The sequence below is a fragment of the Pyrus communis genome, chromosome 13 (genome assembly GCF_041283825.1).
Source record: "Pyrus communis isolate YQ-2024b chromosome 13, ASM4128382v1, whole genome shotgun sequence".
NCBI lineage: Eukaryota > Viridiplantae > Streptophyta > Magnoliopsida > Rosales > Rosaceae > Pyrus > Pyrus communis.
In genome coordinates this window covers 10,574,728-10,593,325 of record NC_142577.1, presented here as the reverse complement: position 1 = coordinate 10,593,325, position 18,598 = coordinate 10,574,728, and the positions used below count along the sequence as shown (strand labels likewise).

The 18,598-nt window shown below is 40.3% G+C and overlaps 1 protein-coding gene across 1 annotated transcript; it reads left to right on the top strand.

Annotated features, from left to right (window-relative positions):
- Positions 1–5,420: 5,420 nt before the first annotated feature.
- On the top strand, positions 5,421–11,359 carry LOC137734245 (uncharacterized). The gene is made up of 2 exons (XM_068473542.2): positions 5,421–6,861; positions 11,289–11,359. The coding sequence occupies exons 1-2, from the start codon at positions 5,436–5,438 to the stop codon at positions 11,357–11,359; spliced, it is 1,497 nt and encodes a 498-aa protein (XP_068329643.2). The 5' UTR covers positions 5,421–5,435.
- Positions 11,360–18,598: the final 7,239 nt, after the last annotated feature.

Genomic DNA, 18,598 nt, shown 5'->3' with positions numbered 1-18,598 from the left:
AGTATATAATACTCCCATTATGCTTTTAAAACAGTTTTTAAAGCAAGACTATATGGTACTACTAACATAAGATTTGCATTCATTGATGGACTATATAGTTGCCTTAGGGCCTTAGGATGACTATGAACCTTTGATTCGATTCAACACGAGCCTAGTGTTGAATCTCGGTCTAGGGATGGTGATTGATTTTAGTTATGCGTTTAATCACATTAAGGCGTGTTGTCTTATTGGGCGTTGGACCCAACTACTCCAATTTCATGCATATCGAATAAAACAAGAAAGGAGTACTTCAAAGTAAATAAGAGCTTATGCTCTTTTACAACAATTGATCAAATCAAATTACTTTAAAGTAAAGAAGAGCTTATGCTCTTTTACAACAATTGATCATATCAAATTACAACCAAAATTTAATCTACACATTCCCATGGTTCAAACAAATTTGAAACGGCCTTTCACATAGCTCAATTATAGTAGGCTTAGGTTCATAATCACCCTTTCTTTAATTAATTAACGCTTTAACTAATTAAACTTGAATGCAACATTTTCATTTGGTTTTTGTATCCATAGAATTGATTTAAATGGAGCTAAATGAAATGAAAATCCAATTCTCATTTAAAGAGACAAAACAATTTTGTTCTCTACCTAATTTGGGCCAAAATGCTATGACCTCAACTTGTTTGGGCCATAGTGCAATTAACCTCAACTTTTGGGCTATTTTGCAAAAAACTTAAACTTTTGGGGTCACTTTGTAAAAACACAAAAGTCCACTACTTCATGTAATTACAACTAGAACCCAAAAATTTCCACAAAAAATAAAACTTCATTAAAGGAGCAAAACAATTTGTCCTTTTAGTGATTTTGGACCTTTACGTAAAAACGTAAACTTTTGGGTCAAAATGCAAATACACAAAAGTATCAAAACTTTATATAATTGCACAAAAGCCCCACAAGGACCCTAATTGAGTAGGGTGGCCGGTTTTGAAGCAAAGTAATAAAAAAAATTTCAAAGTTTTTGTAAGTGAGGTGTGTGTAATGGAATAAATCATTACATACCTACCCACTAAAATTTCTTTAATTTTTCAAAACAAATATCTAAGATATTTAAACATAAGAAATATTTCAAAACAAAAACTTTATGAAATAAATCAAAACTTTGAATCAAAACACCAAACCTTTTGTTCTTGGCAAGAACATATCAAGAACAATGAAGAACATCCATGAAAACCCATAAGAGCTTCATGAACATTCTTCACCCAAAAACATACCAAAACCACTCAAACTTAAGGGAAGTAACATACAACCATACTAGGGTACATAGGGGTTCCAAAAGTCACTTTAAAACACTTTTAACAAGTCAAACAAGAACCCAAAAATCCACCCTTTGAATTTGGCCGAATTTCCCCAAAAACATGGCACCAAATTTTAGCTCCAAAATTCATGCTCATATGAACTACATCTACAACATTTGAGATGGCAAATTTTCTAACAAAATTTACATTCAAAGAAGCAAGAATAAAGCTTGTAACAATTACAACATTCAAATCACAAACTATGAACTACAAAACCCAAAAGGATTCACCAACTACTAGACTTAGGCTCTTGATACCACTTGAAGGAAGATTTGTGAAAAACATGTTCATTTAAGCAACATCAATAGCATGCAATTAACAATTAAAGGCGGAATCATGCTTGTATGCACTTAAAAACAAAACATTTACCCATGAAATTCAAAGCCTAGTAGATAGGTGAACCAAGACTCAACTCAAAACAAAGTGAGTTGAGAAATCAATACCTTTGTAGATTCCTCTTTGCATAAGCAAAGGCTAATCACCCAAAGAGAGGGCCTTCATTCCTTGCATCTTAGATCCATGGATTTGGATGGATGAAAAGGTTTCTCCAAGTTCCCAAAATTGAGAACCTCTAAGTCTCCACACCAAGGTAAGATTGAAGAAGAAATGAGTGACCTTGAGGAAGTAAGATTGCTAGATGTTTTCCTCAAGGGTGGCCGAAATTTTAGAGAGAAAGGAGAGCTTGTGTTCTCATCCTTTCCCCAAAAAAAAACCCTTAATGAATTTTGGCTATTAAGTCATACTTATTCCTTATTTCATTTGAGTGGCAAACTTGTAAATAAGTCCAAAACCACTCCTTCTCTAACATGGCCGGCCTTAGGGATTTATTGGGCTATTTGGGCCTTTGTGAATCATTATTCACTAAGTTGTCATACAACTTAAGTCAATGGACTTGACGTTCGAAGCCCATTGGGCCTTAAGGTCCAAAACTATCCCGAGGTCTTTTAACGAACTTATTCGTTTGATTAATAATCATATTAATTAATCCTTGCCATAAATAATTAAACCATTTAATTATTCTTACTCATCTCCGTTGAATCTTCAATCTCTACCTTACACGGTGTACGATCCATTAGGTTCCTTTTAGCGAGGCAGTGGGCGATTCAAACTCTTTCAAATCGATTGTGAATTGAAACTTACTTTCAATTCTCCCGTTAGTGATAATACACTTTTAGGGCTTCCACAAACCATGGTTGACGCCTAGCAGCATGTCATGGTTACCCAAGCTAAACAGAAGAGGTGGAGAACCTATTCAGTTTTAGGATTACAAATGCAATACGGTCTTTCTCTAATACAATACTCTTGACCACATTGTTTGGTTTGATAGTTTATTCATGTCTACTATCCAATGTGAGTCGTGTGCTTATATGATTACCTTGAACGTGATTTGGAACACATTCCTAAATCTCATTCGTACTTTGGCCAAAGATTCTTAATCATATCATAGAGTATTCTCCCTCAAACAGTTTGAAGGTTAGAGATCCCTTGTTGCGCATTCACTTGCCTCCATGGCTAAGTAGCTTAACCCCAACGATGCCATGGACACCCTCCTGATGGAGTGACTTTGACATAATCAAAAATTAAGGACCTAACCACAAGACAACTGTGATGCCTCAGGTCAAAAGACTAATTTGCATTATCCCAACCATGAGTTCTCATGTGACATGAATATGAGAACTCTTCGTTGATCGTGTTCAGTGAACTCATTCTCTATTGAGCACCTACGTACTTGTCTTGATGTCACACACACCAATGACTCGAGACTAGTCACTCTCCCTGAGTGAAGACATAGCACGTACTGATCTTAACGGACTGTCAATGCCCAATTGACAATCCTATGATCAGGAACGTTTAGGATGTGTTAACGAAAGAATGGTCTCATGAATCTAACTTCTTTAGATCGCATTCTTCCAATCACATATTCCTTGGACTTATCGTTTAAGCATATAACATTTATATGAGACGGCTCAAACAATAATCTTTGCCCTTTACATTTAAACTACATTAGTTTGAAATGTCCGTAAAGTATCATCATATGATTGGTTTTAGGGCACATTTCCAACACCAAAACCATCAAAACACCCACAGATCGAAGGAACCAAGCACATATTCGAGCTCGTAAGGCTCGTACGAGTCTAACCATACCATTTCCAGGTAAGAACTCCATCGTTTTCACGTCGATTCAACGATGTCCGATTTGAGGTACTATTCATGCACACGTGATTTCTCACGTTTTAGGAAATTTGAAGCTTGTAGATAGCTTGGTGAGGTCCCAAGGAAGCTCGGAGTAGTTCGTTTGAAGGAATTGGACGTCGGGATCGTTGGTTTCGAAGTTGGCCGGAGTTGGATCGATTTTGCAGGTGAGATTTCGTGGTTTTTAACCCTTGAAAGTGGTATGATTGTGTTCCTTTAGTCCTAAGCTTCATTTTGGTACCAAAATTATGAAATTTGGATGAAAAACGAAGGAGATATAGAAGTTTAAAGTTTTCGCGATTTTCTGGCGCCGGCAACGGCGCCGGAGGCTCGCCGGGGAAGAAGACAGAATATTCCTGATGCCGTTGACGGAATCCGTTAGGGATAACGGAATATTCCCTACGGCGTCAGTTGACGCCGTCAACGTGCCAGGCAGGTGCCTGCGCGTGGCCAGCGCGTGGGGGTGCATGCGGTGGTGGAAAATTATTTTAAAAATTTGGGGATGTTCGTGAGGTTGAGTAGATCACGTTGGTGTATTCATACACCCTATTTGAGCATTGTGTGAGAAGTTATTTCTAAAGTTTGGTTATGTGCTTTAAAATTAACGTTTTTATAGTTATTTTGCATATAGGTGAGACATATCCCGAGGATGAGCGTGGTCACTCGAGGCAGGGGGCTACGACCCTTCCACATATCAGTGAGTGGGCTTTTGGTTTTCCGTATATACCTATATACTTATATTTTCCCAGAAATTGAATTAAATGTTTATTTGTTATATGCCATGCATTATATTATCGTCATTTATGCATCATTAGTTGCATTATTGGGCGTATATATATTTATATACATATGCATATTTGGTGCTGTGGACGCACAGGTAAGTGCCAGGTAAGTGTTATTCATGTTTACATTCAGTAACGATTCAAGATGCTTAGAGAGCTCATAACCTGCACCCCCGGTGTTAGTGCTCCCGCCCAGAGTAGGGCACAGTCCTTCACGTGTTGTTCACCTCCCACACCACATGCTCAGCTTGGATCCAAGTTAGGTGCATAGTCCTGTCGTACAGACCACTCTAGGTGGTTCCGACTCGTAGGTGGCCCGCGATTATTCGCACAGCCTTCACGTGATCGTAGCACTAGAGCGTTTATATGTATTACACCCAGGCCTGTCGTACAGACCACTTTAGGTGGTTCTGACTCGTGGGCAGGTTTAGTTATTGTGATTGAGATCTGAGCTCTAGATGCAGCCATACAGGTCACGTTAGGTGACTCCGGCTACCAGATTATGTATTATTGATGTGGTTTATACCTGAGCACTTGCATTTCATTCTAAGGTTCTGACATGGCATATTCTTAAACATGATTGGCATATCTATATATACGTACATATGTTTATTTTCTGGGAAGTATACAGGTTTTATGGCGAGGGGTTAGAATCTTGTCTTTGAAATGGTTTTCGAAAAGCTTTGTTTTTGCCCACTCACGCTTTTGTTTTGCGCCCCTCCAGGTTCTAGCTACCTAGCAGGTTCGGTGGTTTCCCAGAGGGCTTTCTCGGCATTTCTGACAGACGATCACCAGCGTAGGGGCACCTTTGGGTGTACTGTTGTAGCGTCATTTTAGTTTGGACTGCTTTAGGCTTTCTGCTCTGAACTTGTGTCTCACGTACGCTAGCACTTATTACTTTTATCTTATGTATGCTAGTTTTTATTTATTCATACCTTTATGTTACTACTTTATTAGCTTCCACACTGTGCACATGGCTACGTCACATCCACGTGACGGCCAGCACGCCCTGATCTCGTTCGGGGTGTGTCAGTTTGGTATCAGAGCCTAGGTTTGGCAGTCCTGTACTTTTGCGAGTATTCTAATGGTTTTGGTGTCTTCTCTCAGAACTATGCCGCCTCGTCGGGAACCACGTCGCTTTGCTGAGCCTAGTTTCCCTGATATTGCTCGGCTGGGGGAAGCTATTGCTACAGCTATTCAGTCGGCGATCCGCCCTCCCCAGAGGACTCCTCTGGAGACTATGTATAATTTGAAGTTGGATAAGTTTGAAGGTAATGAGGGGCATGAGGGGGCAAAGCGATGGTTAGAGCACATTGAGAAGACTTTTCGTGTTCTGAACAATCAGGGGAATCTTCCTGTCGAGAAGTGGGTAGAGACGACCTCGTGGTTTCTGGGTTCGGAGTTTGCGGCCTGGTGGGAGCAGGAACTCCGTCGTTTGACTCCAGCTGAGAAGACTGATTGGGATGTTTTCATTAATTTATTCAAGAGAAGGTTTGTGCCCCCAGGGTACATTGATCGTAAGAAGCAGGAATTTACTGAGTTGAAACAGAGGAAGCTGACAGCGAATGAGTACTATCGGAAGTTTACTGATTTGTCTCGCTATCATCCTGAGATTGCTAGTAATCCGGCGGAGATGCTTCGTCGTTTTCGCTTAGGCACTAAGAAGAAATGGCGTTCGATGGCGACCACTACTCATTGTAATACTTACCTGGACTTCTATGAGATTCTGCTGAGAGTTGAGGATTCAAAAAACATGTCGAGCGAGAGTGATGAGGAAGAGAAAAATGGTAATCAGAAGAAAGATGATAAGGGTAAGGGTCAAGCGTCGCTCGGGCCTCGTCGGACTCAGAATTTCAAGAGGGGTGGTACTAGTTCTAGCTCTTCTAGCGGTGGTTTCAGTGCCACTGGTCAGGGGCTTGGAGGTAGGTTTGCTAGTGGTGCTAGAGGCCAGAGACAGGGTGATGGTGGCCGAGGTAGGGCCCCACTTTGCCGCAGGTGTAATAATCGGCACTTTGGTGAGTGTAGGCGTGGCAGCAGTGGTTGTTTTACGTGTGGGCAGATGGGACATCGGGCTGCGAATTGTCCCCAGAGTCAGCAGCAGAAGCCGCAGCAGACTTTCTTGCCGCCACCTGCGCCGATTCAGCAGATTCAGGGTCTGGGTAGTTATGGACAGGCAGGTCGAGGTGGTGCCTACCACTATCAGGGGGATGCTGTTCCGTATGCCCTGGGACAGTATCAGTATCCCCAGGACCCATATTCTCAAGGTGGTTATCCTCCGTATTATGGTGGCTATATGTCGTATCCTCCAGCTCCAGCAGGCGGTTCTCAGTGGTTTCAGGGAGGACAGTTTCAGCAGGGAGAGATTGCTTCGAGTAGTGCGGGGTCTTCGAGGCAGTCTGGTCAGCCCAGTCAGGGGCGTGGTACTCAGAGTCGTGGTGGTCAGACGAGCAGAGGTCGCGGTGGACGACAGCAAACCCAGGGGCGTATTCATAATATTTCGTTGCAGGATGCTCAGAACAATCCGGACTTGATCATGGGTAAGTTAAATATACTTGGTCATTTTGCTAGAGTATTAGTTGATTGTGGTGCTACACATTCTGTGATTTCTCATACATTTGCTCAAGTGACGCAACCTCGCCCCACACCGCTAGGGTATGATTTAGAGTTTGCTATGCCTAGAGGGGAGAGATGTATTGTAGATTGTGTATACCCAGGGTGTCCAGTGATAGTTGAGGGTGTTGTTATGCCAGCTGATCTTATCCCGTTAGATATTGTTGACTTCGATGTGATTCTGGGCACAGATTGGTTGCATTTCTATCGTGCCAATATTGATTGTTACGGGAAAATAGTTACGTTCCATCGTCCTGGACTACCTGTGGTTACTTTCGTGGGTGAGCAGAGTGGGGTGAGACATGGCATTGTCTCTGCTGTGCGAGCGAAAAGATTGTTAGCTAAAGGTTGCCAGGGGTACTTAGCTCATGTGGTGTTGGATGAGGCTACTCCTAATAGAGTTGAGGATATGAGGGTAGTCAGACACTTTCCCGATGTTTTCCCCAAGGATTTACCTGGTTTACCACCAGATCGAGACATGGAGTTTACTATTGAGTTGCTTCCAGGTACTAATCCTATTTCCTTGACTCCTTATCGTATGGCACCCGCTGAGTTAAGGGAATTGAAAGTTCAATTGCAGGAATTAGTGGATAAGGGTTTTATTCAGCCTAGTACTTCACCGTGGGGAGCTCCAGTATTGTTTGTAAGGAAGAAAGACGGAACTTTGAGGCTATGTATTGATTATCGGCAATTGAATCGGGTGACGATTAAAAACCGTTATCCGTTGCCCCGTATCGATGATTTGTTTGATCAGCTTCGAGGTGCTTGTGTATTCTCCAAGATTGACTTGAGGTCTGGATATTATCAGCTGAAGATTGGTAGGGATGATGTTCCTAAGACGGCGTTCAGGACTCGTTATGGTCATTACGAGTTTCTGGTTATGCCATTTGGTTTGACGAATGCACCAGCTGCTTTCATGGATTTGATGAACCGGGTATTCCAGCCATATTTAGATAGATTTGTTATTGTTTTCATCGACGACATTCTGGTGTACTCGAAGTCTAAAGCGGAGCACATTCGACATCTTATTTTGGTGTTGAAGAGGTTGAGGGGACACCAATTGTATGCTAAGTTTAGCAAGTGCCAGTTTTGGTTAGACCAAGTTGCATTTTTGGGGCACGTCATTTCTGCTCAGGGTATTTTGGTGGACCCTCAGAAGGTGGCAGCTGTGGAGAATTGGGATCAACCGCGAACCGTCACTGAGGTGAGGAGTTTCCTTGGTTTAGCAGGTTATTATCGGCGGTTTGTTAAGGATTTTTCGGTGATTGCTTTACCGCTGACGAGGTTAACGAGGAAGGAAGTTAAATTTGAGTGAGATGATAAGTGTGAGCAGAGTTTCCAGCAGTTGAAGTATTGTCTCACTCATGCACCTGTTTTGACACTCCCGGACGATAGTGGTGATTTCGAGGTTTATAGTGATGCTTCTTTGAATGGTCTGGGATGTGTGTTAATGCAGCATGGTAGGGTGATTGCTTATGCTTCACGCCAGTTGAAACCTCATGAGTTGAATTATCCTACCCATGATTTGGAGTTGGCTGCTATTATCTTTGTGTTGAAGTTGTGGAGACACTACCTTTATGGAGAGAAATGTAGGATCTTTACAGATCACAAGAGTCTTCAATATCTTTTTACTCAGAAAGAACTTAATCTTCGTCAATGGAGGTGGATGGAGTTGCTCAGCGATTATGATTGTACGATTGATTATCACCCTGGTCGTGCAAATGTAGTTGCTGATGCACTTAGTAGGAAGTCTCAGGGCCGCATTAATGCGTTGTATGCGAGTCGTATTCCTCTTTTGGCGGACTTGCGTTCTACGGGAGTGAGGTTAGAAGCAAAAGATCGAGATGTGGCTTTACTTGCTAATTTTCAAGTTAGGCCAATTTTAGTTGATCGAGTACGTGAAGCCCAGGTGACTGATAGGGAAACTCAGGAGTTAATTCAAGCTCGAGATCGGGGGAGGAGGAGAGACCTCAGAGTTCGTGATTCGGATGGCATGTTGATGCAGGAGGGTAGGATGTTCGTGCCTAATAATTTGGATTTAAAGAAAGAAATTCTCGATGAAGCACATATCTCGGCTTATGCCATGCATCCAGGAGCTACTAAAATGTGTCATACCATTCGACCATTTTATTATTGGCCGGGTATGAAGAGGGAGATAGCTGAGTATGTGAGTAGGTGCGCTGTTTGTCAGCAAGTCAAAGCGGAAAGGAAGAAGCCGTTTGGGTTGTTGTAGCCGCTTCCCGTTCCAGAGTGGAAATGGGAAAATATTACCATGGATTTTGTGTACAAACTTCTGCGTACACATAATGGTTTTGACGGTATCTGGGTGATCATTGATCGGCTTACCAAGTCGGCACATTTCATTCCAGTGAGGGAGAAGTATTCTTTGGGCCGATTAGCGGAGTTGTTCATCTCGAAGATTGTGAAGTACCATGGTGTCCCTGTGAGTATTGTGTCGGATCGTGATCCACGATTTACATCTAAGTTTTGGGTGGCTTTTCAGGAAGCTTTGGGTACGAGGCTACTTTATAGCACGGCGTATCATCCTCAGACAGACGGACAGTCAGAGAGAACTATTCAGACTTTGGAAGATATGTTGTGAACTTCGGTGTTGCAGTTTGGTGATGCTTGGCACCAGCGGTTGGATTTGATGGAATTTGCCTACAATAATAGCTTTCATTCGAGTATTGGCATGGCGCCATTTGAGGCATTGTATGGTAGAGCTTGTCGCACACCGTTGTGTTGGTCAGAGGTCGAAGAAAGAGTTTTAGTGGGTCTAGAGATTGTTGAGGAGACTACTCAAAATGTTCAGGTAATTAAGTCTAACCTGAAAGCAGCCTAGGACATGCAGAAGAGTTTAGCAGATTGGCATGCTACGAACAGAGTGTATGAGGTCGGAGATTGGGTATTTCTAAAGCTTTCACTGTGGAGATGTGTTGTGAGGTTTGGAAAGAAAGGCAAGTTGAGTCCCAGGTACATCGGACCATACATGGTCATAGAGCGAGTTGGTGAGGTAGCTTACAAGTTGGAGTTGCCTCCGGAGTTGGCTAGAGTGCATAACGTTTTTCATGTGTCCATGCTTCGACATTATGTTGCTGATCCATCTCATGTGATACCTCCACAGCCCTTGGAAATTAATCCAGACTTGACTTATGATGAAGAACCAATGACGATACTAGATTGGAAGGAAAAGGTTCTGAGGAACAAGACGGTGAACTTAGTGAAAGTTTTGTGGAGGAATCATTCCGTCGAAGAAGCTACGTGGGAAACGGAAGATAAGATGAGGCATTTGTATCCTAGATTGTTCTTTGGTCACTAGGGGTTGTGTTTGGTTGTTTTGAATTTCGGGACGAAATTCTAATAAGGTGGGTAGGTTGTGACAGCCCGTCCTGAAAATATCAAAAGCGTACGTGTGAAAAGACTGTTTTGCCCCTAGTTCGATTTTGTTACGTTGATTGGTTGTTTTTGCGTGTGTTGGCACGTTTTGGGCCACACACACACACACTCCCACACCTGCACACCCTTCTGTCCCTTTCCCTGTCTCTGTCCCGAGCCCCTTTCCCTTCCCTTTCACCATATACGTACGGACACACACCCAAAACCATCAAAACACCCACAGATCGAAGGAACCAAGCACATATTCGAGCTCGTGAGGCTCGTACGAGTCTAACCATACCATTTCCAGGTAAGAACTCCATCGTTTTCACGTCGATTCAACGATGTCTGATTTGAGGTACTATTCATGCACACGTGATTTCTCACGTTTTAGGAAATTTGAAGCTTGTAGATAGTTTGGTGAGGTCCCAAGAAAGCTCGGAGTAGTTCGTTTGAAGGAATTGGACGTTGGGATCGTTGGTTTCGAAGTTGGCCGGAGTTGGATCGATTTTGCAGGTGAGATTTAGTGGTTTTTAACCCTTGAAAGTGGTATGATTGTGTTCCTCTAGTCCTAAGCTTCATTTTGGTACCAAAATTATGAAATTTGGATGAAAAACGAAGGAGATATAGAAGTTTAAAGTTTTCGCGATTTTCTGGCGCTGGCAACGGCGCTGGAGGCTCGCCGGGGAAGAAGACGGAATATTCCTGACGCCGTTGACGGAATCCGTTAGGGATAACGGAATATTCCCTACGGCGTCAGTTGACGCCGTCAGCGTGCCAGGCACGTGCCTGCGCATGGCCGGCGCGTGGGGGCGCATGCGGCGGTGGAAAATTATTTTAAAAATTTGGGGATGTTCGTGAGGTTGAGTAGATCACGTTGGTGTATTCATACACCCCATTTGAGCATGTGTGAGAAGTTATTTCTAAAGTTTGGTTATGTGCTTTAAAATTAACGTTTTTATAGTTATTTCGCATATAGGTGAGACATATCCCGAGGACGAGCGTGGTCACTCGAGGCAGGGGGGCTACGACCCTTCCACATATCAGTGAGTGGGCTTTTGGTTTTCCGTATATACCTATATACTTATATTTTCCCAGAAATTGAATTAAATGTTTATTTGTTATATGCCATGCATTATATTATCGTCATTTATGCATCATTAGTTGCATTATTGGGCGTATATATATTTATATACATATGCATATTTGGTGCTGTGGACGCACAGGTAAGTGCCAGGTAAGTGTTATTCATGTTTACATTCAGTAAGGATTCGAGATGCTTAGAGAGCTCATAACCTGCACCCCCAGTGTTAGTGCTCCCGCCCAGAGTAGGGCACAGTCCTTCACGTGTTGTTCACCTCCCGCACCACACGCTCAGCTTGGATCCAAGTTAGGTGCATAGTCCTGTCGTACATACCACTCTAGGTGGTTCCGACTCGTAGGTGACCCGCGATTATTCGCACAGCCTTCACGTGATCGTAGCACTAGAGCGTTTATATGTATTACACCCAGGCCTGTCGTACAGACCACTTTAGGTGGTTCCGACTCGTGGGCAGGTTTAGTTATTGTGATTGAGATCTGAGCTCTAGATGCAGCCATACAGGTCACATTAGGTGACTCCGGCTGCCAGATTATGTATTATTGATGTGGTTTATACCTGAGCACTTGCATTTCATTCTAAGGTTCTGACATGGCATATTCTTAAACATGATTGGCATATCTATATATATGTACATATGTTTATTTTCTGGGAAGTATACAGGTTTTACGGCGAGGGGTTAGAATCTTGTCTTTGAAATGGTTTTCGAAAAGCTTTGTTTTTGCCCACTCACGCTTTTGTTTTGCGCCCCTCCAGGTTCTAGCTACCTAGCAGGTTCGGTGGTTTCCCAGAGGGCTTTCTCGGCATTTCTGACAGACGATCACCAGCGTAGGGCCACCTTCGGGTGTACTGTTGTAGCGTCATTTTAGTTTGGACTGCTTTAGGCTTTCTGCTCTGAACTTGTGTCTCACGTACGCTAGCACTTATTACTTTTATCTTATGTATACTAGTTTTTATTTATTCGTACCTTTATGTTACTACTTTATTAGCTTCCGCACTGTGCATATGGCTACGTCACTTCCACGTGACGGCCTGCACGCCCTGATCTCGTTCGGGGTGTGTCAGTGCTGGTCTGGGTGACTGATGTCGAGAACTCGACGCAAGCTCAAGTGTGAATGAATGGAAAATGGGAGATTGATGAAAGTCTCTAATATAAGGGGATAAAAATGTTGGAGAGTTGGATTTAATTAAAGCATATAAAAATGCTCTAAGATGAGGGCTACGTATTGGTTCCAGAGACCTTTTGGAGGGCCTCCCAAATCTGGTCGAATTCGTTGGGCGACCTTGTAAGTTGAGGGCCACGGCGTTGCTTTAATCCAATTCATTATCCCATGCTACAAACGGGTCAGGCCAGGGGCCCGTTCCTTCTTATTTTTGGACCTATCTCACCCCGCTAATTTCGTAGACCCGCCCTACCCCGCCTCGTTTTATGTTTCAAATTTTTGGAGTCGTCCCAAACCGCATGTACTCGCCCTGACCCGCAGGTCTAGGACCCGTGCCCACCCCTACCCTTCTTGTGCATATCCTTGAACATTTGGTATTCTATAGTAAGGTGAACAGTCACCTCAGTGAAAATTAGGTCACTAAACTATTTTTTTCAAAAAAATTAGTCATTGAATTATAAAAATCTATCAATTACATCCCTAATATTATATTTGAAGCTACTATATTCAATTTTCTAAGTCACATTACTTGCATATAATACACATTGAATGGTAGATTGGTAGTTTTTCAAAAAGAAATAGTGTATAAAGTTAACTTTGGTAGTTTTTCACATTACTTGCATATAATACACATTGAATGGTAGATTGGTAGTTTTTCAAAAAGAAGTAGTTTTTCAAAAAGAATTAGTAATTTTCCATAAGAAATATTGTAAGTTAACTTCAAAGGGGAAATTAGACGTTAGAATTGCAACCTATATAAAATGTTAAAGGCTTATAGGTGAGAAAATGACAGTATTACACTCTAAAGGGTGTCAAGTGACCTAAGTTGACAAAAAATAGGATAAAATAACTTTGAATATAATAATAGGGACGAAATCAGTAATTTTTAATGAATTTAGGGACTTATTTTACCGTAAAAATAATTCAAGGACCTAATTTTCATTGAGGTGATAGTTTAGGGACTAAATCGGCACTTCACCCTTTATAATAATGTACTAATGTTTTTTCATTAGGCACTTATTTTGGAGCATGTAATACTTCAAAGACAAATGTTTTTTTTTTTTTTAATGTTTGGAAGTAATATTTATGTGACAATATGATATGCATATACTAATTTAATATTATGTTTACCATTTTTTGGGGTCAAATTGTGTTTTTCATTTTCATTATTTATTGATTTAAAATATATTTTCTTTAACGGGTAACAGGTTGGGTCATATTACCCGTTTACTTTAACGGGTGTTACATGACACGATCCGTTAAGATATCGGGTATGTCACGAAAATGACACGAACAAGAAAAACATAACACAAATGCTAGGTCTAGTCACCCTTATCTCTCTACCATTCCTTTCCTTTTTTTTCATTTGCTTTCTCTTCTTGGCAACCCAGAATGAAAAATTAAGGGTAAATTACATTTACTATCTTAACTTTTAGTCATATAACAAACACATACCTCATCTTTTGAATATTGCAATGTCTTATCCCAACTACGAATTTGTTGCAATATTAGACCTCTGGTAAAAAAGTTGTCAATTCATCTATTAATTGATGACGTGATAAGCATAGGGCCCACTCCCTAACGCAACTAGATAGAAATTTAAAAAAAAAATTAATTAATTAATATTTTTTTTTCCATTAATTAAGCTAAAGAAGAAGAAGAAGAAGAAGCAGCTGGAGCTCTCTCTCTGTTGCACTAGTGGTTAACCTTCCAAATCTGTTTTCAAATTTTCCACTCAAGCTTCTAATGCTGAAGAAGAAAAAGAAGGAGAAGAAGAAGCTCGTACGACAATGGAAATCTCTTTCGAATTTTTCACCTTCCAAATCGATTTCATTCTTTTCAACATAACTCACCGCAAATACAAACCTATATCAAAATTGGTAACTACTTCTCAATCCAACACCAAATTCGAGTGACGAAAGTGGTCACTTTCCCAACTTTAGTTAACTATATACTTTGCTGATTGGATGAACAAATGGAAAATTCCAAAACTTTAAAGAAAAATTCACCTGAAACATCATCAATATCGAATATGAAGCAGAGAAATGAGGAGAAATCCCTAGAACGCTAAAACCCAATATTGAATTAGAGTTGTAAAATCTGAAAAGATTTAAGCAACGGAAGGCTTGAGGAGCTCCTGATTGACGGTGCTGAGAATCCTAATATAGTAATTGGACCTAGTGGTAGAGCCCATAATCTCGTTGTTCTGATCGACCATCTCCATGAACTGCCCGATGACGAGCGACACCAATTGGATCCCGTTGGCCTCCTCTTATGCGCGAAGCAGCTCCCCTCTTTAGATTCTTCATCTCGTCCTTGACGTGCTCTTCCTGGATGTCAATCGGCGACTAATGGTCACTACAACCCAACCCTCATGTGCTTCAGGCGCGACTGAGGGAGGCAGAATAATCGAGGAAGATGACACCTCGAAACGACATCGTTGCGATCTCCAGCTCAGGTTGTTGGACAACCTAGTGCCTCTTGACTTCCGCTCGTCAATTTTTTGGGTAAAGTACAAAAAATTACCTTAATTATTGGTGTTCTGATACTTTCATACCTCATCTTTTAAAATTGACAATGTCATACGTCATCTTACAAATTTATGTCAATGTTATACCTTCTGTTAGCTTGGCGTGAATTTCTCAATTAAATGTTGACGTGGCTTGATTCAGAACTCACTTTTTATTAAAAAAAATTAATAAAATACTATTAAAAATTAAAAAAAAAATCATTTAATATTTTTAAATATTAAAATAATAAAAAAAAAGTTAAAAAAAAAAAACCCCAAACAACTCTTTCCCTCCCTCCATCCCTCCCCCTGCGAGCCTCCAACCCAAACAACAAATGAAGAAGAAAAAAATAAAAAAATAAAAAATAAAAACCTTCATTCCTTCCCACCCTCCTCCCCCCCTTGGCATCCTTCTTTCTTCTCCCCCATCACCCCCACCCCACCCCCTGCTGCAAACCTGCAACCTAGAAAACAAAAGAAGAAAAAAAAAATTAAAAAAAAAAAAAAAAAAACTTTATCCCTTCCCACCCTTCCCCCCCCCCAAACGTCCTTCTTTCTTCTCCCCCATCCCTCCCACATCCCCCCTGCTGCAAGCCTGCAACCCAGAAAACAAAAGAAGAAAAAGAAAAAACATAAAAAAAAAAAAAACTTTAATCCCCCCGGCGTCCTTCTTTCTTCTCCCCATCCCCCCCACCCCAACCCCCTCTTCTCCCCCACCTGAGCCCTTACCTGCAACCCAGAAAAAAAAAAAAAAAAAAAAAAAAAAAAAAAAAAATCTCAGTTCGTCTTCCCCTCGCATCCACCCTCCGCACCCACCTTTACACCCACCCACCCCTCGCGGAATCGGCGAACAGGATCTGGGTTTTTTTTTTTCTTCTTCTTCTTCCTCCTCCTTTTGCTTTCTGGTTTGGCAGGGGGTTGGATTTGTTTTTTTTGTTGGGGTGGGGGAGGGGAGGGACGAACTGGGTTTGTTTTTTTTGGGGCGGGAGGGACGAACTGGGTTGGGGTTTTTTTTTTTTTTTTTTTCTTCTTCTTCTTCTCCTCCTTCCTTTTCTTCTTCTTCTCCTCCTCCTCCTCCTTCCTTCCTTCTTCTTCTTCTTCTTCAGGGGGTTGGGGCAAATTTTTTTTTTTTTTGGTTGAATCACGCAGGGAAGAAGAAGATGGGGAGAGAGAGAAGGGGGAAGGGGGGTGGATGGGAAGGTTTTGATTTTTTTCATTTTTTTTTTTGTTTCAACTTTTTTTATTATTTTAATATTTAAAAATATTAAATGATTTTTTTTAAATTTTTTTAATTTTTTAATAGAAAGTGGGGTCCGGATCAAGCCACGTCAGCATTTAATTGAAAAATTAACGGCAGGATAACGGAATGTATAACATTGGCACAAATTCGTAAGATGAGGTATGACATTGTCAATTTTAAAAGATGAGGTATGAAAGTGTCATGACACCAATAGTTGAGGTAGTTTTTTGTACTTTACTCTTAACAATTTCATTAGTATGATGTGACCATGTTTAAAAAATAAGGTATGCCGACTTGAGGGTGTAAAATATAGTTTACTCAAAAATCAACTTGGCCACCAAATCCACTTCTCTAACACCTGCATATCTCCTTGCCCACCCATCCTCACTGATAAATTGCGAACGCCCCATCCTCAAACACCCTTTTTGTGAAAACCCGAGATCAGAATTCAGTCTTTCCAGTTGGATTTAGAGAAATGCCAAGAATTTAGGATGGGTTTTCCGAGAAAATGGGACATTTTGATCAGACGTTCGACCCGTTGGAAACCAATTCGTCAGGCAAGTAGGAAATTTCTAGCATGAGGTTGATTTAGGCGACGAGGTCTATTTGCGCAAGGTGTCAGAGTTCGGGACAAGGATGATTTAGGCGTCGAGGCGTCGCAGACGATGTAGGAGAGACTGGGTTTGCGGGACTGCCTGCCTGTAACAAACACATGTCTACGTTAATACGTGATCCAATCCAGTCCAGTAAAATTTAATGAGACCAAACAAACGTGCCCTAGATGTTCTTGCATACCCTCTTAGGACCCACAGTAGTGCTCAAAGCCTATCACCTTCATTCTTCAACTAATTAAAATTCTACAAATTACAAGTTAGAATTCTTATATTTGAATTTCATGGATGACAAGTTCAAAAACAAATTTATTCTCCTATAGTCCTTGATCATTGTATACAAAAAAATCTTTGGAACTTGTACCTATTATGCGTTTCATATTTGACTACTTGTACATCAAAATTATCCACAAAGAATGTAGGAAAGCTTGTAACGGATAATATGAGAATTGTTATGGCACTCCAAAATCTTATTTTGCACTCCACACTTTCTATAATTCGAAAGAAATACACTTATGAGGAGTATAGAATGAGATTTTTGGAATGTCAATATAATTCCTAGATAATATATATGTTCTCATTTCATACTGACAACCATGGAGAGCTAATGGAGGCAAATGCCCCCAGTCCCACTAATTTATTATTTTGAAAGAAAAAAAAACTTATAATATTACATGGCTAAAGATTGGCTTGGTATTGTACGTAGTGCTTATGGTTAAGGGTTAAGGGTTGGTTTGGAATTGTAGCGCTTTAAAAAAAATAAATAAAAATAAAATAAAAAACTTATTAAAATATCTAGAACATCAAAAAATGTGCGTGGTAGAACAAAAGAAAAAAGGTTTTTTTTTGAAAAAAAAAAAAAAAAAAACTGTTGTCAATGGTAATAGAAAAACATAGATAAGCAAAAGCAAGGTCTACCGTGCTTTTAATAAAAATGCTTTCTTTTTTTTTTTTCCAAAGCCTAGTAATCAGTGTTCATTTATTAAAATTTTCAAATGACAAGTATGCCTTAACATATTTTACAAAATTATAATCTTTGCCCCTACGTTATTCTCTTTGACAATTATTATATCACATTGAATATCATATCTTTTTTAGTCAATTAACATATTCACAACAATTTATATAAAAGTTTATTAAACACTTGGGCATTATTTTATTTTATTTTTGTTAAAAGCACTTTTAGAAAAATAATAATAATAATAATAAAAAATAAAAAATATTACCAAACACTCAACAAATTTATTTTACAACTGGTTATTCTCACAGCACATTAGAAATAATTTTATAAAAGGCACAACAATACCAACTAGCCCTAGGTAATATAACCCAATTAAAAGCACTTCAATGACAAAACAATCTTGTTAATATTGACAACACCCCGCTTAGGTTTAATTATTAACTCACATACTAAGACCTGAAAGAAATTACAGAATGGTTGTGAAATTAGATGAGAGATCAAATATAAATGATAATATCATGGTCACATACAAAGGAAACCATATTTGATAATATTTAATCTAGACAACCGAGTAGTCCGATTTTTAAACACATGTACTTATATGCAGTTATACAAGACTTCCAACATAATTTTTGGCTTTGTCCCTGCTGACAGCCAATTTATATGCACTTATACAAGACTTCCCTTTTAGCTAGAAGACCATATA